Here is a 27,389-nt window from a genome sequence, read left to right as displayed (position 1 = left end):
TTCACCTGAGGGTGCAGCTGAATTTTCAGTCCCCGAAAAGTTATCAAAAATCAACATGGAGCCAGCCAGCCATCTCCACATCCGCATCTTTGTCGGCTATCCCCACTTCAAGTCAATCTTCAGTATTTGCAATCAATTTAATTTCAATGACAGCATTTGCATGGAGTTTGGTGAATGGGTAGATGGACTGCAGCCGACGATAGGCTGGATTCTGTGTAAATATGCAAATCGAAAATGCAAATTAGTTGAATTTTGATTTTGTCTCGAGTGAGATGAATGAATGAGAACAGAAGCCGCTCCTTGCCTCATCATCTATTCGAGAGCCAGTGATGTGGAAGTGAAGTTCAAAGCGTGGAGGGAATCGGTTGAGCGGATGGAGGAGTAGCAGGCTGAAATAGGATTAGGCTGCCACATGCCCAAACTCTTGAAGGGGATTCCTCGAACAAATCACTTTGGTTATTCTAGCTTTAAAATACCATAAAACTCTGGCAGAAATTTGAATACATCTGGTGCTGATTACGTTGATATCTTCCTAATATATCAGCTGTCTTACACGAACTCAAATGGGTTCTTCAACAAGGGTTCTCGGGTATTCAATTTCATGCAGACTTCACCTTCTCAAAGAGTTCCAAACTTCTTCCAACACATGTACGTTAGAGGACAAGATTGTAGGTTGAATTTTAAAGGGCTTTTTTTAATAATATCATTCTCATGATGAAAATATTTTTATGTTAGTCAGTATAGCCAATTTCGGACCTCAAGGCTATTTCTTTTCCCCATTAACTAACTAAAAAACCCAGGAATTTATGAGTCCTCAATGATAATAAATGGTCCCAGCTGTACATATATTGGTTCTCATCCTTGATTCCACGGTCCCTGTTCCCAGTATTCAGTATTCATTCCACCCCGTTTGCGAGGCACTCAACATTCCGCACACACTCCGCGAATAGATCTCTGCCATTTCGTGTCAGGAACCCTTCCTTTGTTGTGCGACAGTAAGCAGCTCTAAGCATCCATCGAAAAAAACAACAGATGATTAAAAACGAAACCCAACCAAATGCATTCCTCAAATAACTCAAATATTTTTAAAAACTAAGCAAAACACACTCTCAACTTCAAACTGAAGTTGAAAGAGCGGCAACCCTTGGCTCGGACGGCAGCCTAGCAACCCTGAAAAGAACCCTCAAAGAACCCCGGTCCCGAGCATTTGGCACACTATTATTATCATAATGCGCGCTCTTACTCGCTCTCATTATGATGATTACGCTGGCCTCGTTGGCTTTTCAGTTGCGGGGTGTGCGGCACGTGTGGCAGGAAAATCGGTGAGGTCAGGAAGGCGTCAGGGGGTGAGAAGTAGGAGGGGGACGAGAAGTCAGTTCCCAGAAAAACAAATCAGTTTGCCAGCTATGAAACTCGAAGCCCAGCCAAGGATCGAATTTATGTAAATAGATCTACAGTCAGTGAGTTACGAAACTAACCGAAATAATATGATACGATAGATGTTAAGTGTTCAAGTTCACTGTAGTTAAAAATTGAAAATCCAGAGACCTTGACTTAGGAGGAATCTTCAACTTATATGATATTCTTACTTACTTATTAATATCATTTGGGATAATTCGATTATTTTAAAGAATGATAGTTAAAGAATTAAATAATTGGAATCAAAGAACCGGCATAAATGTGAGTTAATATTAACAGGGAATAATGAATAATATACTTATAATGTGCTATAATCCACTCAAAAAGTATATATAGCAAAGGAAGATCCTGCAGCTGCAGAAAACCGGCAACAGTGCGTATTTACGGGAATACGATTCATGAGGGAAACGCCTGGGAAATGGACATGAAATGGAACGCCAAGCAGTAAATTAAGTGCCCGCTGGGAATTTTCTTTATCGAATTGTGCGGCTGTGTGCGTGCCTGTCTGCTCTGTCTCTGTCCCCCCAGCTCACTCTCTCTCTCTCTCTCCCTCTCCCTCTGTTTGTCTGCCCGTCTACGTTGTGTGTTTTCAGTGCACTGAGAAAAAGATTCTTGTTTTTGAGGAAACTCCTCATAAGGGTATTTTACAATTACAATTAACTACCTATAAAACCCGTTGATATTACCCTATAAATATTATTAAAATTCCACAGAAGAAGAGGCTTTTCGGTAGTAGGCCTAATCAAGCAGTCCCTTAAACAGTGATCTACAGTTTCAGGAATTCACTAAAACAGCAAGATATAAGACTAACCAATGACTATCATATCTGGCGATCCCATTACCTAAATCCCATTTTCAATTTTGAGCTTTATCATTTCAAAAATATTTTTCTTTGTGTACCGTTCAGGAGATGAAGCCAGACCGCTTTCCTGGTTCGGCCGCCGTGCTTAAAGGTCTGTCCTGGGTTGGGTGCTTTAGCACTCCTTTCCCGTCCTTAACCCTGAATACCCTCTACATACGATTTCAGACCCCGTCCCACCGATCGAATCGCCTTCCCGGTGCCTGAGCTAACTAACCCTTTCATTATGGGCTCAGGCGAAATCATCGAAGTCTTGGCTTTAAGTTCTTGCCATGTGAATTCATCTCGATATTCGTGTATATTTTTTTTCTTTTTGTTGTTTTTCTTTGTATCTTACCCGGCTTTTGTAGTTGTTGTTGTTGTTGCCGAGTACACTGTATTGTTATGTTAATTTTTGATTATACGCAACCCCATTGTTGTTGTTGCCGACGAATGCGAGTGAGTGAATGGCACGAGCCCAGTCTTTCATATCTGCTGCTCACTAATTTGTGCGCGTGCCGACGGCTCAGGGTGCTCTGAACCCCCCTCCCCCCTACCCCCTGCCATCCATCTTAATTTCGACTACCCCCTTTTCGGCACAGCTTGAAAATCGCATTTAAATAGTGCCGAATACCCAGTTGTCGTATCCCCGCTTTTCGGCTGTCTGTCTGCCTGGCTTTTGTGTCTGAATCTCCGAGGGCGTCATGTTCTTCTCACGTCCACGTGCCGGGCATCAGTTTCAGTTGCTCGCCCCCAACTAACCCACAAGGAAGGGGTTGGGCTAAACCACCCCCACCCACCTATTTAATCCAGACCTCATCGTAACGTTAAAATTAAAAGTGTTTCGCTTAAGTGTTTTGTTGTGTTTCGGTAGTTGTTTGTTGTTTGTTGTTGCTCTCGCCGCAAGCTTTAACTAATGTGTAAGATAAAAAGGAGCACGTCCAACAGATATTGTCCTAGGCCAAAATACAAGAAGGGTTTTCGGGGGTTTTGCACAACAATTACAATAGTCAATCAAGTTTGACTTGGGGCATCAACGTGTCTGCCCCTTTCGTTGCCCGAAACTTTAATGAATGAGAACATTTTGCGGTGACTCGAAGAGCTACGGTTTCCGGTTGAAGGATAAGAAAGAGGTGGGTCTTTGGCTGGGTGGGAATGTCTATCTGGTTACACCGCAGTCAAAGAGATTGACTCCGGATAAGGTGGCTCCCTTTGGAGGTTAATTAAACCCCTTGCTCGGTGGCCACGTGTTCAGGATCGCCGGTGGTTGGGTGGTTGGGGGTGGGGGCGTTGCGATGGGCATTAATGAATATGTATTATGAGCGTTGAGGTGCTAATGGACACGACACGCCACACAATTTGGAGGCAGGGCTGTCCAGGGTTGCAACAAAAGCGTTGCAGCCGCAAATTGCATTAGAAATGCAAACAAGTGGGTGGAAGGAGCTTCACCCCCCAACCCCTAAAACCACCCAAAACAGGCTGTTTATGCACCCCCAACTAACGGAAATGTTCGACATGGAAGCGGGCGCTAATTGAATATACAAAATGCCCAAGCAGGACCTGGATAAGCAGACCCCGTTGAACCCTTGGCACGAATGGATGTGGATGTGGACCACGTGTTAGCCCTCCAGAAGTTGCCATTGTTGCCAACCAATCGACCGCCGTTCGTTCGACGGGGTTAGATTCGGTTGAACCACTTACTACTTACGAGTAAAGGGGTTGCACGCCCATGCCAAATTTTCCAAAGTGAGTGAGTTTTGCTCAGTGCAGATTCGGACATCGTGGGAGTTTTGACAGTTGCCGTGGTTCTCCCGCCTCCTTTTTATTGCATTCGCCACTTCCGCTCTTCCGCTCATTGGATATGCAATTTTAGATGCCCTACCCCAAGGGGGTAATTTGTTTTTGCAACCTATCATAATACAAATCAATAGTAGGTATTTTTTTATTTTTCTTATATATATTTATATTATTTTATATTTACAATTTTTCATTTAACGACCTCTTTTGGTACTTCCACATTTAAGGGTATTTTAAACGTTGCCTATGCTTATTCTTTTTCAATCCTGCTGTTGTTGTTTGTTGGCCTTTGTAAACTTTAATCCCATCTATATGCTTATTTGGAATACCCGTCTGTTATTGGATTTCCCATCGTTCCGCCTGCCCTCGGGATGACTTCCTGACTAGCCCCTACCCTTTAACCTTCCTGTTGCCCTTTTTATTTTTGCCGTGGTAAATGGGTTTACTTCCTTTTCCGCACTGAAAGAAACTTGAAATTTAAGGTTTGGAATCAATTTTACTTCTGTAAGTTTTGCCTTAAGTTTATTCACAAAACTTTTGTAATAATAATACAATTATTTAGAGTCCCATACTTGACAATGTAGATTTGTAAGATATCATTAGATTATGGTTGTATATTGAAGGCATTGTCTTGTATTGAAGAAGAATCCAATGAAGTCTGTATGGTTTCCAAACTCATGTCCCTTTGCTTCCCGTTTCGTATTGCTTTAATTGGAATTGGTCCACTTGCCTTTGGTACCCACATAGTCGGGTTTTTGGTTAACGTTCCTTTTTCTCTGGATGTTACTGTTACTGGCAGCGTTTATGACGGCGTTACTGTCGCCACATCTACTGCTCCTGCCACGTTGATATCTGCAGTTGTTATCTGGACTTCTTTTGGGCTGCAATTTTCATTGCGGTTCGGCTTGGCTGGAGTTTGGAATTGGGTTTGGGTTTTGGGTTCGGTTCGGCTTGGTTAATCGTTAGGGCTTGCGTGGGATTAACCAGTTTTTGGGATAAAGGCGGGTGGGAATCGACTGCCTGTAGGTAGCTCTATTGTTCTTGTTTTGATTGCAACGTGCAGATGTCTGGTTTGTTTGCGACGGAAAAGTGATTTTAGAGGAAATACTCTACCCTTCGTAGCTCTTTTTAAGTTATTTCTATAAAATACTTATTATATCAACAAACAACTAAACTTTACATTTTCTTTTCTCTTTCAGGTGGGTGAAAAATCTGGATTTCCAATTTGATAAGTACATGATTTCACCATATTTTCCCCGCTTGATTAGGATAAACACCCCACAGATTTCTTATCGAGGGTAGAAAGCAAAATCAATAATTTCCGGTTTATGTCTGGAGCCCTTGTATTATGACAGCCATCCGATGAAAGCGAAAGCAATCGTCTTGTCTGCCCCCATATGTTCTCAATAGGAGGGGGGGTTCGTTGTTTTCATGGCTCCTATTCAGCATTTGGCATATGCAGACAGCCATCATGCCGTTGTTATTATTGGCTCCGCTCAATGGGGCCTGTGAATGAAATGTTTATTAGCCTGATTATTGTTCATAGACCAGCCGCCCATCCTCCGTTCCTCATTCCCCTTCCCCCAGCCAACTTTTCAATTGATATTCCCATGGTCTGCAAGTCAGTCGAGTCACGCACTTCCTGGACCACGCCCCCAATTGCAGTTGGGGGCAGGGCGGATCCCACAGCTAAATTAGCAATTGTCACATTGCGACGAATGCATCGACACACGGAAAATGGAGAAAAGGCAGTGTGGGTTGAAGGGAAACCGGAGAACAAGGAATTTTCCTCTCCTCTTCCCAGCTTCTCCCATCTGCTCCTCTTGAGTTGGACAAACTGTGGACAGCCACTGAAAGCATCCCCTATTCACACCCCTCTCTTCTTCTTAGGGGGTTGGAAATTCGAAACAATTAGCACGCAAGATAGATGGATGGAAATTCCAGGGGGGAAAATAAAATGGAAAAGTAGAGAAAGATTTTATGAAGCAGTGAAATTATGATTTACGTTTTTCTGACAGATGCAGCACACGACTTTTAGGCCACTCGATAGTATTTCAATAGTTTAATGTAATTGAAACAACTTAAATCTCTCAGCTAATGAGCCATGTCGCTGTCTGATGTTGGACATCTTTCGTCCGAAAATCGAAGACCCTCGACCGCCCGCATGCTCCATTAGCGTCACACAATTTGTACCTACCGAAAAAAAAGAAATCCATCAGAAGGGGGCCCCACAATAAAAACCAATTCCAATGAAATTTTTCATCCCACCAAATTGAAAAAGGCGAAAAGAACGAGAAGAACGAAGAAAAGAGACCGAGGAAGAAACAACAAGAAGACAGCACAACGGACGGCGGACAAACAAATAGCCACGGACCCCGGACTCCGAAACCATGGAGCACAATAACCTGGGGATCAGCAAGGGAGGGAGGAGAGAGGGGAGAATCTCGAGAAGCCCTTTTTATGGTGCAACAAATCTCGGGCTGAATGAAAACGCCAGAGAGGCGGCGAGTAGACCAACGCAAAGTGGGAAACCGAACAAACAAGCAGACCTCCACCTTCTTCTTCTTTTCGAGGGGGTGGAGATGACTTCCCCATGACGACGACGACGACGATGACGTTGTGGCTATGGCTATGCCTGTGCCATATTATTAAGTGTAGCCAGAAGCAATTAGGTGTAGATAAGCAAACAATAATGGTCCCAGTCACGTACCGCCGGTCGACGCTGGTCTCTAGGCATTTTCCCCGACTTGGAATCTGAAGCATCGGATGGTCAAATGGTTCGATTGCTAAAGTACACTCATTGACCAAAGGACATCCATCTTACTCTTCAGACATTTGTAGTTTTTATTAGCTAGCTTAGGTCCTGTCATTTATTTAGCTGTTTACTTTAAGGCTAAAAATGTGTTCTGGATCCGGCACTGGCTTAAACCAAACTATTCACTCTCCTTGTTATATTTTAAACTCTTTAAACTACGACGTACCTATCAACACTTTAATCGAAGAAGGATCCAAATGGCTTTATGGAGTGAAAACTAATCTGAACGACATTTTTCAAAAATCTTTGGTTCGAAACATACTGACCCACTTGAGCTTCGACTGCATTGTGTAAAATTAATTATTAGTTTTCGTCACAAAATTGACGACGATATCATGTTCGATGCAGCCTGCACTTTGGGATCGGTTCCTTGCCTGGTGTAGTTGGATAATAGGCCAAAATAATTAACAGTGTCAAGCTTTTAATCCAGGTATCTATTCAATCCGTTTAAGGTGATTAATATTGACTTATTTGCCTACAGCAAGAAAAACGTGGATATTGGTAGAAGGAGTATTTGCCCCACAAACAACTCCTAGGGTCTAAATGACTTCATCATTGCATGAGTATCTTGGCACTTAATTGGTTCTTCCACATTTTTCACTTGCACCTACAGGAGTAGGTACATTGAACTACGGCCAATGCTTCAATAAGATTTGCGCCACTTTGAGTCCAAAATTTCCAACATGACTAGATCAACTGAGGTAGCAGGGCGAAAATCCCCAAGAGAGGTAACTTTATAGAGGGCTGAAAGGGAGGTGCACCCTTGTTCAAGCATTGGCAGTGTTCAATGCAGTCCTCGCATCTGCTGACAGGTAGCTTCTCCTTGTTCAAGACACCTGGATTGAGGGCCAACTGGCAGCCCAGCGAGGGTGAATAAAGACAGCAAAACGTCTCGATGTAAGCTGCGGGAGAAGAAATATTAAGAGGTCTTCAGGTTTCAGTTGAATCCCCGAATACCGAACTTATTTGGATAGGGAAGGGCGTGCATGGAGAGAAGGGGCTATCATAAGCCCTGATATTCTTCAGGCATTCGTCCTTTAAAATCAACTTTTTACTGATGTAAGCGCCTGGAGCGCAGTAGTAACCCGTATAGTTGGTCTGGCAATGGAACTTCCAGTGAGCATTACAGTCTACGCACTGACCAAGAATACCTAATGGTTAAGGGTTGAGTTTATAGGAATTCTAAAACCAATACAGAAAACTTACCAGGCAACAAAAGCAGAAAAATACCCAAGGAATTTATGGCGACGGATGACATATCAATGAAAACAAACTAAACTACAATTTTTATTTTTGGGTAGATGTCAAATACTAGGGGTGTTTGGAAAATTAATGAATAAAACCCAGTGTCCTAGTCGAACAGCATTACATTTAAATATAAACAGATACATACCTTGGACTCCTTTCAAGATGCAGTGATCAATCGAAGCCCACGTCCATAATTAACGGCATCCGAATGACGTTTGCATATTTCAGAGGCAGCCACCAACTGATTCAGCTGATCTTTAATGAATTCTTCCTCAGATGGCGAAATTCCCCTGAATTCTGTGCTCATTATGCTACGTGGGCTGGCATCGGTCGAAGGTTCCAGGAAATCGCCTCTGAAGAGCAGTATTTTCAGTATTCAGAGTCTGCAGTATTCAGAGTAGGCAAAGAGCCTACATTAATAACGATTCACTTTTTTCCTTGCGAGGCCGTGGAAACCAAAAATGCATTTTTAAAGTCTCTGCTATCTTCCTCATTTTCTGATAATTTTTTAATATTACTAGGATATAATTTAAAGATTTAAATGAAAATAGAAATGAAGATAATTCCATTTTAAAAAGATTCCTTAGCCAATCTAAACAAGTCTGTTTTCTCTGATGCTATTTGTTCAATGAACTTTTGATGAGATTTCGGTATAATGAATTTTATTTGAGCATCGGTGACAATGGAGATGTCTGCATATGCAGCTCAAATTAGCCCCGAATTTGATCTAATTGCAGCACTTGTGGTGGCACTTCTGCTTGTAGGAGATATTGGGTCTTCGGTCGTTTGAATTTGAATTGCAGAACCCAGCAGACAGCCTCGACATCCGCATTGTTATTCAAATGCTGCCATTAATACTTCACTGGCAATTGAAAGTGCCCGACCGACGAGGACAAGTGCTCGAGTGCATGTGAGTCATCGGTGGGCGATGCGGTGTCTATGGCCACACGTCATGTGCGACTGCTCCTTCGAGCTTCGAGTGTATCCGATGCCCCAGCTCACTTTGGTTCCGTTCCAGGCATTCATATGTAAATTCCTGTGACTTCTTCAGTGTGTCCGGGAAGTCGAGAGGCTGGGCGACCGCTTTCTATCGTCCTGTGCTCCTGTACCTTCTCCTTGTGGAAATATAATATGGAAAAATGGAGTTTTGAATTTATTAACTTGCGTTGGGAGAAACACCAGCTCCTCTCGTCTCTGTTAAGTTCGTGGTATTCTATGGTATTAATGGAAAATTGTAGCACAAAAGTTTTCCCCCCTCTCTTTGCGATTGTATCTCCCGCGTGGAGGGGTGCGGAACTGTAGTTGGTGGCAAACAAAGAGAGAAAAAATTGAAATCAAAATCATTTGTAAGCCTGCAATGGCCTGAGGAGAAACCCCGCATGACAGCAACAGCAACAGCAATGGCAACAATGACACCAGGCAACATCAATAATAGGAACAGCAACAACTATCACAATCGGGCACACATCATCATCGGTTCGCCGTCGTCATCCCCCGAAATGGTATTGAATTTCAGTTGCCATTGCCTACCCCACCACTCTGGTCCTCAGGCCCTCTTCTTTTTCTCTGGTTTCCCGGAGCATTTAATGAATTTATCAGCTGAGACCCATCGCCATCGCTCCGATCTTCGACTGGTTCCATTTCCCAATTCGAAGAATCTCTGGAACTCTCTGCCCGTTATTAACATTTAATGTTAATGGAATTGTCTGCGAACGCAGCAGGTCGGGGTCACCACTCGAATAAAAAGCGGAATGCGCATAAAGTCCCAATCAAATTGCTTTGGATTTTCTGCCCCACTGACTAATCCCAAACTTCGAGCACCCCAACGCTCTTCACTTCCACGGCTGGCTTTAATTAACCCACCAGCAGCGGGGGCTGGGGCAATAAAACTAGAAGTAAACACAGTAATTGTATGTGTGGATTTGGTCCTGAACCGCAAACCCCTGAAAGCCTCCGGCTCAGACTCGATGTAGAGCACCTGTCGACTGCCTTCTGGGCCTACATTTAGCCGCACTCGCATCTGGATTAAAGACACTGACAGTGTGTGTGGCATGTTGCACGCTGGTCCACGTTGCAAGGTGCCAGCAGGAGCATGGTGAACAAACGGAATACGCAGGACCACTCAGAGAAAAGTGCAATAACAATGGATGCCGAATAATTGGGATTTGCTTAAATACAGTTTCGAATAGCTTTCAATTTAAAAATATAATGACAAAGGAAGGCATCAGTTATTTTAATAACCTCACCGGGGTAAAATAAACATTTTTTAAAAAGTCAATTTTATTCATTCCTTTTCCTCATGTTTTTAAGAGTTTATTAAAATCTTTGAATTGATTAGCTTGCAATAAGTTTATAAATTTATTTTTTTAATTATTGCTAACTTATCCACAATTTATTTATAATTTCTCTGAGTGCCAAAGAGCTCTGCACAAATATTTTCACAAGCAATAAGGCAACAAATAAGAGCAGGTAGACAGGCAGACAGATAGAATGAATGAGTGGGAGAGATAAAGACAGAGGCAAACTGGCTAAAACCAGCAACAGGACAATTAAATTATGCAGGATTTTTCAGTGCTTCGCAGAGAGCCTGCCTTTCTTCCGGAAACAGGACTCCAACTCCGCCTTTTATCTGTGAATTTGGCTGCAAAAGAATTTGGCCAAGATTTTGCGTAAATTGATTTTAAATAAATTAAAACTTAAACATTGACATTGTGTCCGCTTGAAATGCTACTTCTGTCAGGAATTTCGATGTTATTTCATAAAAGGGGGTTCAAGGGGCTTTTAGCTAAGCAAAGATAATTATTTTCTCACTTGTTTGTTGTGAAAGTAAGAATTTCAGCTTTTTGTTTAGTTTAACTTGAAATACTTGCAAATTTGTTTTGGGATGCATTTAGTCCAATTCAAATATAAATAAATAAATGTGTTTTCTATATTGGAAGATAACTTAGTAGGTAGTTATTTTATATAAATTGTTGCTTGAATTATTCTTGTATTAAAATTTTGAATACCCGGCTATAGCATTCCTTCATGGCATTATTGCCCTTACCTTGCGTAGCTAATTTTTCCGATCCCCTCTGGCAATCCAATTTGTAAGCCCCCAGTTCTTTCGTTGCTGCCTCCCTCTTGTAATGATAAATCATCTTTTGTGTTCCCGCTTTGTTTTCTCTGATTTGGTAACCGATTTCTTGGCTCTTTCTACGGATGCCTCTCGAGGCATTCAGTCAGTCAGTCAGTCAGCCAGCCAGACTTTGGAATCGGGTTTCAAGTTGGGGCTTCTTCTTCTGCTTCTTTTTCACCTTGACGGGGCATTCGAAAATTTCAATGTAATTCCATGATTGTTGCGAGCAGAGCACGCATTTTGATTGATACTTTAGCACTACTTAAAGGCCATCGGCCCGCTCTACTCCCTCCTTTCCCGATTTTGGAGTTCCGACGAATAACGAAAAACGAAAAACAATTGCCGGGCGAAATGCATTTCTGTGGATTCATCAATCTTTATCGTCCGTCATTCCCCTCGAAGCGGTTTAGTCACCCAAAAAAGTTGATTTCCTGCTGCGCTTCGAAATTTCCCAATTCCTGTGGCGCTCATTACTCGTCAGCAGGATAGTAGGCGGTGGGACCGCCGTTCAGGTGGGCGAAGGGCGGGCCGGGGGCGTGGCCCGTGTCCGGACCGCCACTTGTCGCGGCCTCGACTTTGACATCGGTTTGAGTTCGAATTCGAGTTTGGATTTCTGCTCATTTCGTATGCCGTTAGGCGGTCCAATGTAATTATTCAATACATTTTACGTGCCTAGAAAGCCAAATATCTCGCCAGTGCCAGTGCCACGCCCACAGCACGCCCCCCGCGCCCGCAAAAAACGAGTGTGTGTGTGTGAGCCGCAGTTGGGCTTTTCCATTTGAGCTTCATTAGAATATGTTTGTATCTGGGATGTGTCATTGACTTGTTTCGCCTGACCAGCGCCATCTGTATTCCCCCCCCCCCCTTCTCGCCCTCCCGAACTTCCGCTTCCTTTTGCCACTTTCTGGGCACTTTTGCAATTTATTAAACATTTTATTGTGCCCCAAGGCGTAGTTGCCCACAAGTAAACGGCTCCACACAAAAGAGCCACGGAGCAGAGGTTAAAGGTGGGAAGGAGAATCAGACCGCATTTCTAAGGAGTGCAGGACAATTAAAGGTAGGTCGCTATGTAAAACGATTCCGGCACAGGTGGCCTTAAATACCCCATCTTCTGGAAAATAACAGAAGGGTTGGAGTGTTGTTTTTCAAAGGCGGGAAATTTGCAATTCATGGAATGACTTATGTATAGTGGACGCACTTGGGGATTTTATGAAACGGTTACTTAAATAAAATTTTAGTTCTTCTGCATTCATTACCCGCTTATTTGCAATGCCTTAGTGTAAGGAAAAAGTCAGCTTAAAAGTTTCATCACGTCTTTCTCTAAATTATGGCAGTTAAAATTATATTTTTATGGGTATTAAACACACTATTTAATGGAAGAAGTTTAGTAAACCCGATATTTTAAGCTTTTTAAACATAGCTTGAAGAATTTTTTCAGTATAAGTTTTAACATAAACTTTCAAAATTCAGACGGAATTCTTACTTATATGAAGATAAAAACTACCCAAATTTAGCGCTAAGCGATTTATGTGTCAACCCCGTTTTGTTGTTGCTACAAAAATGTAGCCTACCTTCTTGCGCTGGCTATTTAACCCCTATTTTGTAGATTTTGTAGTTAACGAAATCTCAGCTTTAATTTTTCAACAAATATTTGTTAGTTTTAATAAAATTACTTAGCTTGACCCTACAAATTATAATAATTTCAATGATTTTATTCAAACTTTGTTTGATTCTCTACCCGCTAAGTTGAGAAGAAACAATTGTCAGGTAAATAAAATAAATAAAACAACAACAATATTCTTGAGATCCAATTATAGAATCGCAAAAGTTTAAATTCAATACCGTATAATAAGATTGTTTTTATGAACTGGTGTTTTTAAAATAAATGCATAAGTAGATCAGTTCTCTATGCAATCCCATCACCTCGAATTCCAAGAATTGACGATAAGTGTCGCTGACTGAGCGCCTTTTTCGACACTTCCAAACTAATTTCAAACTTTACACTCGAAAGGAGATTGGTAAAAAGCGCAGCGAGTGCAAGGGCAAACACAAACACAGGCAAACACTAAGCACACACACTCGCGCGGAAACAAAAAAGAACCAAATGAAATTGATTGCCGGACAGATTGACAGAGCGAGCGAGACAGCTGATGGTAAAGAACTACCAACAATGTCAAAACAAATGTTACAGCAGTGTGTAAAAACGGGGAGGGGGGAGAGGGGTAGAGATGCCTGAGGGCGGCGCGTTTTTATGTTGACGCCTCTGTCGACGTCGACAGCGCTGCCCGCAGCTGTGATTTGGTGTAGTTGTACTTCTATTTGTTCCCGCCACACAAAGCGGCCTCTCTTTCTCACTCTCTTTCTCTATCCCCACCCACTTTCTCTCTCGCACATGATGGCCCGCGGCCTTTAGATATACCCAGCGGGAACATTCCTCTGGAAAATAACATATTTTCAAGAGGTTTCTCCATACAAGCGGAAGGGACAAAACCTCATTCACCCCTTACATTTCTTCCGTCTCTGGTTTCAAAATACACGGGGGTGACACAAAAAGTAAGGGGGGAATGAGGTTTCTATGTGGTTTTCCTTGGGAATTTACATTTTCCCTACACCGTCGCCTGCTGAAAGAAACAGGATTTCCAACACTTTCTGCTAAAAGGAACAGGATTTTCAGCACACAAAGAACCACCTTCTTACTTTCCCGGTGGGTACTCGTATGTACGTAAGTATGTATCGATGGTATGTTTGTATGCAGCTCTGGAGGATTTACCGAGTAGTTAATGGAATATATTCCAAATTGACATAATGCCGATGCTGCAAAGGCAACAACAAACACCAGTTACAACTTTCCCGCAAAGTTGCGTCAAGTGTTTGGCCAGCTAAAGCGACATTTGCTGTATCGAATGCAGTCGGGCGATTGCGATTGCATTGGTTATTGATAAGCCACAGGCTAATCGAAGGGGCTTTCGTTGGAACCCTTGTAATGGATTTGGATTGCGGCCTGACCAACTCTCACACTGTTGAGTCTGTCCAGATAAACATACTTTCCATGCTTTTAGAAGAATATCTTATGGATTGGGTTATTGGTGTTGTTTAGTATTACATCATAAAAAAATACATGAAGCGTGTTCTATTAAGTATAATCATTTTTGAAGCCGTTTTTCTACCAAATAACAAAGACTTTTTGGGAGCTAGTCCTATCTGGGGTGTAACAAAAATCTCCGACGATTTAAAGGATTTTTTAAAAGCATTCTTTTAGGTTGATTTTAAAACTTCTTGATTGCAAGGTTTTAATTTTGACTTTGACACTCCCTTTTGATGATTAAACCGATTAAATTCAAATAAAAGATAGTATAATAGAAAGATCTTTAAGTAAATACTAACATTTAGATAAATCGAATTCAAGCTAACTATTTGAAAGGAACAACAGGAACAGAGCAATATACCTTTAAAACCTTTTTATTTTGGAATAAATGGGCAGACTAATCCAAGTTGTTCTGAAATCCCCCCCAACAGATCTGTACAGGCGATTTTTTATTGTGGCAGATGGTGGTTTGAGTTGTAGCAATTCGACTGCGAGCCAACAACTTTTAATTTACGAGCGGACACAGTAGTCATTCGCTTTGCTGCGCATTGTTGAGGGTTCTCGGGTTTTGGTTTTCGAAAGAATACCTTTGGGGGTAAATCACCCGACAGGGTATCAATTATTCGGCTCACAGTGCACCCAGAAAAATGATGGACAACATTTTAGGTCATGCATAGCCTAAAACATTTTAAATGGACTAAAAGTTCCTTTTTAGGTCATGTACTGCCTAAAAATTTAAATTTTTGGTATATTTGCCCTACGGTTTAGGTCCCGTACAGCCTAATATTTTAGGTCATCGTGGGCCTTAAAATTAATGCATTTTACCTAAATAAATTTGCACGGAACTCTGATACCGTTCTAGCGACGCTATAATTCCCAACCAGTTATAGCGCGGCTTGCATGGTAACCCACTTCGATCGTTGAATAAAACAGCGATTTCACTGCTGAACAGTGAAGCCTTTTCGCTCGTTTTTGTGTGTTGGAAGAATGACGACTTCTTGAAGACTAAGCCGACATTGACCTCGAGTTAGCTATAAATTTCTCTGTATTTACTTTATAATATGAAACCTTTTTCAGTACAAATTTTTAGGCCAAATGAAGCCTAAAATTTTTTTTTAAGGAAGCCAATTACCTAAAATCTTGGCCAAATATTACCCCATTTTAGGCCATTAATGGCCTAATATTTTAGGTCATACAATCCTAAATTTTAGGCCATTCAAGGACTTAGCTCCAGTTTAAGGCCAATTTTACCTAAATTCTAGGCTATTTTTTGACATTTTAGGTCATTTTTTTTCTGGGTGTGGTCTTTTTGTTTTGTTTGTCGATCAGTTCTACCGTACTATTGCTGCTGTTGATAATCCCTGGGCCCCGTTTCAATCTCGACCACACCTCAGGACCAGATCCAGTTCCACTTCCAGTTGAAGGTCTGGGTTCGGGTTCGGGTCCTGGTAGAACCCGTGTCTTTGGCGGGGAAGGAGGCGACGGGCAAAGCCAAATTGCGTGTGCAAACAGAGCTGAGCTGCAGCTTCATTAGCGAGGGTTGCTCAGGACAAACACACAGGCACACACATCCTAGTACATCCTGCTACGTACGTACGACAAACATGTGTGTGCACTGGCGTTTTATTATTATTTTCTTTATTGTTTAGCGCGTTATAATTGGGGTGCCGTGAGGGGGGTCCAGTCAGGCAGGATATTCATATGCTGGAATATTTATGTAGGTATGTTTGTACATTGTACATACAACTAAGTATACTATACAGTGCATGCACTCTCCCGGAAGACCTATATTCTGTTTACTCAACTCTGCTCACGCTGCAAGTGGAGTCTGAATAGTCAGTTGTGTGTGTAGTCCTTATGCTTAGGAGTTTGTGTTTCTGGGAAGGATAAACAAAAGGCCAAGCTAGTCGTTTCCTCCAGCTATTCTTTGAAAATCTATAAATGAAAGGTGAGTCACTTAACCGGCTTTTAGATGAATGCATTCTCCGTATAACTTAATACATTTTCGCTTCAATGCTTAAGGAACATGTTCAAAAGTTAATTCCTTATCATTGAATTGTCTTAATTATTTCAATGGCATTTCGTATTTGTCGTTTAAATGGTTCCAATTATCAATAATTATTTGACCACATCTCAATATAATTGTGCTTTTCATTTTCATTATAATTTGCCGAAGTATTATGTGCATATTCAAGTAAATGCACTCTAGGTAACCAATGTCCCATCTTCGTCTTTGATGTTTCTCTGATTGCTTGTGTGTCACTCCGTCAATACCGATTGATAAGGGTACATATGTTCAATACGACAGATTGTCCAGCTTGTTACGTTGGGATTTTGAATTATTCGAAAGGGATTGGTAGTTTTTCAATGGCTGTGTGCGTGTCAAAACACACTGCTAACGTCGTATGTGTTAATTAAATAAACTGTAATTTCATTTATCAGGACAAATGAAGAACGGCGGCCGCTTTGTAAAATAGTTTATGGAGAAAGAGCCAAATTAGCATACAAGCGAATAACAAGCGAACCCATATCAAATGTTAACTAATAGACGCAGGTACTAGCCATATAACTCATGCGGATGTCACACACACGTTCTACATCCTATACCACCCCCAAAACGCCAATCCTTCTGCAGCAAACCCATCTCGGCTGTCAAAAACAGTTTATAACGCCTGGAATTATGCCACACATAAATCAAAATTGACGCGTAAACAAATATCGTGACATGTGGGGGCTCGAAGCGGAACTAAAAGCCCTCCTTCCTCGGTTCCTATTTCTGGTATATTGGCTTGCTAAAAATGTGTAAAATTTATGCAGATTGCCTGGGAATGCTACCTGATTAAATTGGATGTTGGAGTGGAAGGCGAAGATGTTGTTTTCGAGTTGAAAGTAATAAAAACATTTAAGCTGTCAGCAGCGACTAAGGATAGAGCCTATAACTTGCGACTGACTCTGACAATTCGGTTTTTCAAATCTGTTTTCGAAATACATATGTTCGAATCGCTTTACAAATTGAACAAACTCCAACTAGATTTCTATGTATTTTTTGTTTTGAATACAAGAACACTTTTACGAGGTAATGCTTAGATAGGTAATAAATATTTTTGTTAAAAAAATTTCAAAAAATTTACCTTTACATCAAGAAATGGTAAAATCTTAGAATTGTTCGAAAAATGTTACCAAACTTTTTGATAATAACTTTTAGAATGAAAGACTTATTGGTCAAACCCAAATTACTTAAAATTAAGGACACAAACCAAAGCATAATCCCAATATTTTTGAAACCCAAAATTATTATAATGAAAGAAATTAAAATAATTTTATAAAGTCGTATACGCTACGTGGATTTTCGTTCACAGTGATTCGAATCTGTTCTGAAAGGACTCAACCTTACTTGATCCCTTTTACCCACAAACTCAGATTAACCGAACAAAATCGCCAGAAGGACGACGAGCAGTCATTACAAGTCGGTGACAAATTTAGGAGACACATTTTGCAGGGATTTATGCGGAAAATTAAATATTTTTTCACGCCCTGCGACAAAGGGGAGGGCAGAAACGTCTAAATAATTAGATAAACATTTAAGCTCGACGAGGCAGCCAGCGAAAAGGAAAAGAAAGTAAAATGAGGCGAAGTGACAAGGAGACGGACACGGAGACAGACACATTATATGGGATGTTCTGGGTGGAGCAGGGGGAGGGGCAGCGGGGAGGAGTACGTGACCATAACCATAACATGAACTGCTGCCACCGACCTCTGCCCCGCCCACCGCCTCCTCCTCCGCCGCCGCCCCCGCTCTCGTTTTGTGGGTTCAAAGCGGAGAGACGACGACAAACAGGAAATATTTAACGTGCCAACAACAAAAGTGAAATATAAATAAAAATAATAATAATAATGGGCAGAAAAGAAACGTAGGGAACGCAGCGAGAGTGAGCGCCAAAGAGAGCGCCGCTCTCCCTCGCTCTCGGTTTCGAAAATGCCCTTTCGTGTTATTCCCATGCATATACGGGGAACAACTCGCCGAGAGAGCGCTCTCTGCTGGAAATTCTCGGCTGGTTTTCCCGTTGTTCCTTGCGAGGAAGCCAGGTTTTTAGGCCATTTTCTCTCCAACGTTCGAACGCGACGGACGCGCCTGCAGAAAGCGGACTGCAGCTGAATCGAAGATAAAGATACAGATACGGTTCGGCTTCGCATTCGGATTCGTTTTCGGTTTCGGTTTAAGTGTGTTGGTGGGAATTTCTTCTGCTGCTGATGCCGCCTCTTTTTTTGGATACATGGATATTTATGCTTCGCGTGCCCGCCCGTTAAACTAAACGCCAGTGTGTTCGTGCTGTGCCTGTGTGTGTGTGGATAATTAAAGCAACAAAACAACCAAATACGAAATGCTTTAAGACCGAGATTAAAGTTGAAGGTCGGTCGGTGTTGTTGTGTAGCCCGTAGCCAGTGGAAAAGCGAAGCGGACAGGAAAACGAATCCGGATCGGATCCCTGCTGCCTGGGAACACGGATAGCGTGGATAGCTGGATAGCGTTAGCGTTCAACGTTAGTATACCGACGAAAGGCTGAAGTCGTTAAGCCAAAGAATACGAATATACGCCAGGCAAAATAAAAGTAATCGTGCATTGCTCCCTCTCTGCTGCTGCGCATGTTTCTCTGCCGCCGCCGCTGCTTTAGTTCAGTTCAGTTCTGTTCAGCCTGCATTTTTGGTTTCGCCCGACTATTACAGCATGCTTTACATTCCGTTTACATCACGTGTTAAATAACTGCTGGCTGTCACTGTTCGCGGCTGTGTGTGTGTAATTGTGTGTGCATTTGTTGTTGTTTGCCCAAGCAAATATGCAATGATTTTTGCGCCACCCCCTCTCTCCCCCACGCCTTTCTTCATTCATGTGTGTTGGATACACACCCCCACATACAAAAGCCAACTTCTGGCGGAAGTGGAAGTCGCTTTCGTTGTGTGCGTGTGTATCTAATGGGATTTTCTAATAAAATTTAAATTGTTGCCGCTTTTGCCGTGCGGCGTTCTATGAATTTAATATGACCCCTGTGCATGTGTGTGTGAGTGAGCGAGTGTGTGAATAGGGGCCATAAAGCTTTGCTTATGGCTGGAAAATTAAATAGAGTGCATAATTTAAGCATCAACTTTGCGTTGAATGCATAATAAACTGCTGCAATTGAAAGGCGCCATCTACCCAAGGACTGCTGCATGAATATCGGATAGCTTTAACTTGTGCGAGGGAAACTGTGATCCTGGAAAAGTAAAGCCAAAGGGCCGACGGCAATTGAAAAAGGCTCTGATTAAAAATATTTCAAGCGGAAAGGAAAAATATTGTGCCCCGCTGAAAAGTTACGATAGCATCTTTACATTCGCCCAACGAACGGGTTAAATTGTGGCTACTTATTAAATTTATACAAATTGGTCCTATCTAAAATAAGCAAATTCGACTATTAAAACAGATTTAATATATTATCAAATAAAAACACCTCTTAACGAGGTAAAAAACTAGTGACGATCGCACCTTCAACATACAAAAGTTCTGATATCAACATTTGTGACGAAAAATTATTACACTCGTCATTAAATAGACTTTCTAATATTTTCTCATTCGGCCCGCCCTAGCAAACTATTCCAGCCTTTTTCCCTTTACAGGCATTTTCTATTGCAGCGTGCCGAATGAGAAAATATTAAAAAGTCTATTTAATGACGAGTGTAATAATTTTTCGTCACAAATGTTGATATCAGAACTTTTGTATGTTGAAGGTGCGATCGTCACTAGTTTTTTACCTCGTTAAGAGGTGTTTTTATTTGATATCAGAAGTTTTTGTTTGTTTACATTTGCTCTCATAGGAGCTAATATATACATTTAAATTTAAATTGGTCAATCATAATTTGTAAGCCATTGTATTTAAACGAATTAAGTCAAAAAGGCGATGAAGTATATCAAAATACCTTTTAAACGAGTTTTAGCACATGTCTGTACCTTCAGTAGTGTTGAACTTACAAACTAACGAAATTTAGCTATTTTTAGCTTTTTTCCCGCTAAAGTAGCGGCTTTTTCCAAAAGTCGTAGAACAAAAGATTCCTTTATGGAACTCTTAAGTGCAAATTTACTGATTCCATGACCCCAAAATACAGTTCGTATACCCTCACACAAAATTCAATACTCAGGGAGCGTTAGTTGTTCGAGCTGGCAAAAGTGGCTATTTTCGTATAAAAATAACTTTTAAACGTGACTTTTTACAGTAATGTGTTATATACCAAAATTTAAGGAATCTCAAGGGCTATACAGTTTAAAGTTGTAAAGAAAATCGTTAGAGCCGTTTTTAAGAAAATAGCTAAAAAGTGATTTAGAAAAACAACTTTTAGCCATACATTTTAAACTATTGCATTAAGCCAATTTTACCCAAGGCAACGCGATTAGCATTTTAAATTACCATTTTAACGAGGTGTAGCACGAGTCTGTAGCTTTGGTCGTTTAGAAACTATAAGCCGTCAAAATCTAGCTTTTTTCAATGATTTCCCGCCAAACTAGCGGGTTTTTCCAAAAGTTGTAGAACAAACGTTGTTCATATCCTGCTGCTAAGCACAGTAAAATTTAGTTCAGGATCCTAAAACCACGATTTGATGCATACCCACAAACAAAGGGACAAATTATTTCATTTTGGGAAGAAGAAGAAAATCTTATTTTGGCTATAACTTTTGAACGGAGCGTCGGATTTTATCATATGACCCCTCATCCGACGGGAATTTTTAATAGAAAAACTACTAAAACATTGCGAGGGGGCATTTATCCCCAACGGCCCCATCAGATCCAAATTTCTAAATTTTCACTTTTACACTTTCACCGCTCTCTTTCCCAAACCAATTGATTTTCTTGAGGTCTTGGTATGCAATCCTTTAAGTTTTTGCAATACCTTTCGATTGGTGTATTACTCATTACGATCGGACTATCACAGCAGATTTTCAATTTTGCGGCTATATAATAGTAGTCGCCTTCGCACACTCTCCTGGTGCGCTTCGTCACTACATGGACTGCCGTCCATAGTGATATCTCAAACTGTTGAAAAAATAAGATTCTAAAATTTCTCCAATTTATGTTAAATTTGAGAGACCAGTAACATTAGTTTTAAACTCGTCTTCAGTTATGGTCAAAAGAGCATGTGTATTTCTAAAGTCAATAGTGAGGTCTCATGCAAGCCATTAACCAGAGTCCTAGAATCCTAGCAGGTTTGCTTTTTCCGTCTTTATGACAAATGTAGCCTTTAAATATAGAAAATTTTAAAACGAAGAGTTTAAAACCTCTTTTATCTTACCATGAGGACGATTCCAATTCCGCTTCGTTTCCCTAATAAATTTCCCAAAACTTAATTTCTGGAAATCCAATTAGTTTTATGTTTTTCCCACTCATGTGTTTACATCCAGAACCAATTCTTTCTGGGAAAGATTGCGCTCTAAATAAGCAATTTACTTTTATATCCGAATCCGAAACAAATCGTCTCCTTTTCTCTTGTCTTCTTTAATATTTTAGTTGAGTTCTTACGAATCGGTGCATTGATTATGTGAGGAACAACTTAATGGTTCTCTACTCGCCTTTATCTTTAACCCTTTCTGTGAGAATTAAAAAATTTCCTTTTCTTCCTAGGTGCATGTTTCTCTAATTTAAACGTCCAACAAGTCATGTAGTTCACAATCTTTTGACAAAAAACTGCATTATAAAAAGAAAATTATCAATAAAATAACAAACCAAAAATGGCCGCGGACATTTTACCCCATTTTAAATACAACAAAAGTCCAAGAGAAAGATGGACGCAGTTAACAACAATCCGCCATAATAGGCTTATCACAAATGCAGCATTGTCGTCGTAATCTGTGGTTTCTCTGGGGTAGACAAACAAAATATAAAGTGTTTTCATTTCATGTGATTTATTCTCTTTTATATCCAGAATTCGTGTAGATCTGAAATTTCAGTAGGTAGGACGGCGCTGCTGATTATAAGAAAGGTCCGAAAACCCGAAAAAGCCGTCGGAGATCATAAAACTTCCAACCCGAGAAAACCCCAGACCCGAGTCTAATTTTTGGGTCTGGAACCCAAGCTTATACCATTACCTCCGTATTTAACGATTCGCTTAACAATCAAGGGCAGGTGGAATGCCACTCCCACATCTATGTATGTTTTCCTCTGAAATGACAATAGAATATTTTACAAATTCATAGCTCCGTTTTGTTAACTCTATTAATGGATGCGTTCGAATGCATACACCGGAGGAAAATATATTATTAAAAATTATATTTATACTTCTCCAAAATATCAACAAATCAAAAAAATATGGGAGTCAATATGGGTGTCACAGAAATCTCTTTCAACCAACGGGAACATCAGCCGTAAATGTTCCAACCTTGTTCGTATCCTACCGCTGACCAAAGAATTCCAAAATCTTTTTTAGAAACGGTTATAAAAATATTGGAAAATGTTTTCAATTATACGTTTTAAACATTTTTCTAAAAAATAATCCAAATGTCGAACCCAAGTTTCGAATTAAATTTGTATTTCTTGTTGCAATCTCAAAACTAGACCTCGAATAGAAAAGTTCCCTTTTTGGGTACGTTTTGGTAAGCAGAGGATTTTTGTATACTTGCCGCGTCCGTTTAGTCCGTTCATCCCGGTTCGTTTCGTTTGCTCCCTCTCCCTTTCTCCGTATGTACGTGTGCTTAACCGAAACCACACTCACACACACGCGACGTGGGCTACCTGAAACTGAAATTTTCCCGCATTAGATTGCGGCCCTCCATGTCTCTTCTTCCCACAGTTGTTGTTGTTGCTGCTGCTGTTATGTTGCACGCGGACAGACAATCGTAAAGAAAGATGGGGAGAGTGAGGGGCAGGGATGGGAAAGGGGCGGGGGGAGGGGGTGGGGTAAGGGAGTTTGCCTTTATTTTCTTCCTTTTTGGTCTGGCTCTTCGTTTGCTCTTTCTTGCCCGTTCCTGTTATTCTCCTGCTTTTTTTTTGTTTACTTTATGCTTTCGTTTATCGACCCGTTTTGTGTGAGTTTGGTTTGTGTGCTACATATGCGCTCTCTTCTCTCAGCATTCTCTCATGGGTTCTCTTGCAACATAATTATTGGGTTGGATGCGTTGCATAAAATGCTTTTGTGTAGGTTATTAGCTTTTGCTTTGTTATTACTCTCATTCTTTAAATTAGTTAAGCACTTAAGTAAAAGATTAAATTAATTTAAAAATTAAAAGTTCTATTCTCTCCGCGCCCTTCACTCAAACTTATCAGCTGTTAGCGGTGCTGTTAGCGTTTGCAGAGCAGAGCCGATAGTCGGCGGCGCTCTCTAACACTGGCGGGCAAACAAAATGAGTCGCCCGCCAACACTGCATGAAAACAAAAACAGCAGAAAAAAAGAGATAAAAAAGCGTGTAAAAAAAGACTAAAGCATAAACACAAACAAATCAAAGGTGCAGAGCAATGTAATTGTCGAGTTGGTGAATTAAAATTAGCAGGCAATTGTCGCCAACTAAGGCGGCAGTCCCCTTTTCCTTGGCCCGCGTCCAAAAGGTGTGGCTGTAGTCGCCACAGTGGAGCCTCACAAATCCCTCCTCCGAATATCAGAGAAGATAACGCCCGTACTTATCGAGTTCCCCTCCTTCTCCTTTTTGCAGCGGCGTTGCCACCTCACTGAGCTGCGCGGACTCCAGCACGGGCTCCAGTGAGGATGCGTCCGATCCCGGCTCCCCGTACAGTGCGCACTCGCAACTGAGCGACCCGCCCGACCCGCTGGCCAAGATGCCGCCCCAGATCCTCGGAAGCGCCAGCGGCAGCAGCTCCACGGCGACCGCCTCTCCGCCCTCCGCCAGCAGCGTCACCCAGGTGGCGTCGCCCCCATCGCCAGCCATCCATCACCACCAGCACAGTCATCTCCCCCAGCACAGCGCCACCAGCGGCAGCGGCATGTCCAAGCCGACGACGCCCCAGCGCCACGGCAATCCCAGCCTGCTGCCCACGCTCCAGTGGCCCTGGAACACCAGTCTGGGCAGCACCTCCACCGCCGTTCCCGCCGCCACGGCCAACAAGAACAAGCGAACCGCCACAGGATCGGGAGCGGGAGTGGGAGTAGGGAGCCCTGGCGGAGATGCCTCCTCTCTAACCGGCAGCGGAGGAGCTGCGGCGGCCAAGAAGGCGCGCAGCGAACTGCCCAGCTCATTTGACGCAAGCAAAAGACTGAAGGTCGCCGCCATGGAGGAGTCGCAGACCAAGATCACCGGCTTCTTCAAGTCCCAGATGAAGCCATCGCCCAACGGGGGAAAGCTTTCGCCGCAGCCCGGCCAGCAGAGCACTCCGGCCAACACGCTGACCATGAGCACACCCGCCACCACCGCCTCGCTGAACAAGTACTTCAATATCCTGTCGCAGCTGAAGGAGCAGAAGGCCCAACAGCAGCAGCAGCAGCAGCAACAGCAGTTGCAGCAATCTGCCAAAGCTTTGCCCATACCCGCCCCCGCTGTTCCGGCTGCTCCTGTGCCGCCCGTGGCCACGCCCAGTCCCAGTTTGCCCGTGCCGGCGCTGAAAAAGATCGAGCGCAGCACCAAGCAGCCGGCCAAGATCGCCCAGGTGGCGCCCAATCTGCGCAAGACGCCCAGCAGTGGATCCTCCACCAGCTCTTCGTCCTCCTCGTCCAGCTCCTCTAATGGCTCTAGTACGGGCAAATCCCCGGCCAAGAAGCACGTGGCCATTGCTCCCAGGACGCCGGAGATGAAACAGCAGCAGCAGCAGCAGCAGGGCAAGGCGGCCATGGTCTACCGACCGCCGGTAACGAGTCCCGCCTTGAAGCAAAAGCAGATCTCACCACCCGCCCCCGTGGCGGCCACGCCCCCCGCCCCGGCACCACCACCAGCAGCACTCAATCCCACGCCCGCTCCCGCCAATCCAACGCTCTACCAGCTGCCCGTCCAGCTGCCCAATCTAGTCCAGCTTCCGCCTCAGCTGGCGGCTGCCGCCAATATCATGCAGCTGAACAACGTGGCCAAGGCGGCGGTGGCCGCTGCGGCCAACAACAATGCGGCCGCCCAGGCAGCGCAGGCGGCACAGGCAGCGGCGGCCCAGTATTTCCTCAACGGAACCGTCTTCAAGCTGCAACAGGTGACGACGGCGACGACGACGACAGCGACCACGGCCACCTCGGCGGCAGCCTCGACTGGCAATCCCTTTGGTTTGCTCAATTTGGCCACGGCGGGCAATCCCTTTGGGATACCCAACGCCAGCGGGCAGTTTCCCATTGAGGCCATTCCGGGAGCGGGAAGCTACCTGCATCATCAGCTGCTGCTCGCCAGGCAGAACAACATGAGTTTAAACGGTAAGTAAATAGTTGTTAACTTCTTCAACAATTCCTTTATGTTTATTTATCTTACAGAAAACATGGCTTCCAACTCGTGCGGCAACATGAATTTTGTTAATCCACTCAACAACCAGCAAGTGGGACTCAAGGACAACAAATTATATATAGTGAACTCGGCCGAGTATCTAGGATACTTGATGAGCTTGCAGATAGCGCTGAACAACCAGCAGCATCAGCAGCAACAAATTATATCTGCCACACAGCCGCCACCCTTGGCGGCCACAAACAACAACAGCAATACGAACACTGCCACTCAGCCGCCACCATTGGCGGCCACGAACAACAGCAATGCGAACACTGCCAACAACAACTCGACTGCCAGCAACAGCAACAGTAATAACCACAATGCCTCGAATAATCTAAGCAACATCAGCATCAACAGCACTGCCATACAGCCACAGCGGGCGATTGTGAAGCCGCCGATGCACAGTTCCACGCAGCCGCCGCCGCTGGTGACGATTTCCTCCCTGCCCGCGTGCTCCTCATCTACTGGATCTTCGCCAGCGACGGTCAAACGATCCCTGCCCCCAGCCAAGCCATACCAAAAGCGGCTGACCACAAAGGGCCGCGTGGGGGCGGCTTCGATCATCGCCACACCCACCACACCGCCGCCTTTGGTGCCCACATCCGCTGCCAACAAGGAGCTGGGTCAGCTGCGCAAGAGCACGGGAACCATTGGAACAGCTACGCCGACACCAACGCCTCCGCTGGTCAGCATCGCACCCTCGAAGCTGACGCCCACGATAAGCGTGGCCAAGCAGGGAGCCACGATTAAGCTGGCCACCAGTGCGCCCGATCTCTTTGACCTGGTCAAAAACTCCAAGGTGGTGGCCAAGGTGGCGCAACCGCAGCCGCTGACGCCACTGCCCTTCAGCTCGCCGAGCAGCAGTAGCAACGGTAGCCACTGCCTAAGAGCCTCGCCAGCTTTGTCCACCTCAAACTCTTGCACTCTTTCGGCCTTCAGCAAGATCAAGGTGGAGACATCGGAGCTGGCTTCCCAGAACAGCTCCATGGCCTCCTCATCGATATCATCGCCCAAGCCGCAGAGCTTCGCCGGCCAGCTGCCCAAGAGGGAACCCGAATCGGAGGTGGAGACGCTGAAGCACGATCTTTTGCCAGACTGCAGCAACAGCAACTCGAACTCGAATTCGTGTAGCAGTAGCAGCTACTCGCACTCGGTCAGCTCGGCAGCCGATCTCTCGCTGGAGGCCTCCACGCCCGCCCCATCTCCATCGCCCTCGGCATCGCCATCCGGCTTGGGATCTCCGAGCGACAGCAGCCGGCGAGCAGCCAGCCAGACTGACATGCTCAGCGAGCTGGTTACCTCGTCGTGCATCTCCAGCGGCGGCGATGACTGCTCCCAGGCCACAGACGCACCCTCACCGGCGACACTTCCGCTGCAGCAGCAGCTGGTCAAGAGCGAGGACCTGATTCCGCCGACTCCAACGGCAAGCAGCAGCGGGAGCAGCAACTACGATGAGGAGGACGACAAGTCGGTGGCCTCGCTGGAGACCCATCAGACGCACAAGCGGCTGAGGGATCTGCCCACGCCGGAGTCGGGCATCGGTGGAAGCCTGAGCAACAGCGAGAGCAGCAATTCCATAGCGGATGCCATGTGAGTGGAGATTATAATTATAACTTTCAGTAGCATCATAAACTAATTTCAATTAATT

General features: G+C 43.6%; 2 protein-coding genes and 2 long non-coding RNA genes across 7 annotated transcripts in view; 2 read left to right on the top strand and 2 right to left on the bottom strand.

The window, feature by feature from the left end:
* jing (AE binding protein 2 jing) overlaps positions 1 to 27,389 on the top strand; it is a 131,927-nt gene that overhangs the window by 98,657 nt on the left and 5,881 nt on the right. The window contains exons 1-3 of one of the 4 annotated variants that reach the window (XM_070212659.1): positions 18,413 to 18,861; positions 23,984 to 25,674; positions 25,732 to 27,331. In XM_070212659.1, the coding sequence (XP_070068760.1) occupies positions 24,108 to 25,674; positions 25,732 to 27,331 (3,167 nt within the window). In that variant the 5' untranslated portion in view covers positions 18,413 to 18,861; positions 23,984 to 24,107. Of the gene's footprint in view, positions 1 to 18,412; positions 18,862 to 23,675; positions 23,792 to 23,983; positions 25,675 to 25,731; positions 27,332 to 27,389 lie in introns of those variants that run through there. The other 3 variants (XM_070212660.1, XM_070212661.1, XM_017149194.3) reach the window with 3 other exon arrangements.
* LOC138912502 (uncharacterized) lies at positions 1,027 to 1,865 on the top strand. Its single transcript, XR_011418057.1, has 3 exons — positions 1,027 to 1,441; positions 1,500 to 1,680; positions 1,747 to 1,865. It is a non-coding gene; the product is annotated as an uncharacterized lncRNA (long non-coding RNA).
* On the bottom strand, positions 7,263 to 8,186 carry LOC108062486 (uncharacterized). Its single transcript, XM_017149199.3, has 3 exons — positions 8,076 to 8,186; positions 7,832 to 8,020; positions 7,263 to 7,771 (listed from the first exon to the last, which is right to left on the bottom strand). The coding sequence occupies exons 1-3, from the start codon at positions 8,125 to 8,127 to the stop codon at positions 7,557 to 7,559; spliced, it is 456 nt and encodes a 151-aa protein (XP_017004688.2). The 5' UTR covers positions 8,128 to 8,186; the 3' UTR covers positions 7,263 to 7,556.
* On the bottom strand, positions 8,798 to 11,983 carry LOC138912638 (uncharacterized). The gene is made up of 3 exons (XR_011418202.1): positions 11,650 to 11,983; positions 11,164 to 11,594; positions 8,798 to 9,413 (listed from the first exon to the last, which is right to left on the bottom strand). It is a non-coding gene; the product is annotated as an uncharacterized lncRNA (long non-coding RNA).

Source organism: Drosophila takahashii, chromosome 2R, assembly GCF_030179915.1.
Source record: "Drosophila takahashii strain IR98-3 E-12201 chromosome 2R, DtakHiC1v2, whole genome shotgun sequence".
Lineage (NCBI taxonomy): Eukaryota > Metazoa > Arthropoda > Insecta > Diptera > Drosophilidae > Drosophila > Drosophila takahashii.
This window is presented reverse-complemented; position numbering and strand designations above follow the sequence as displayed.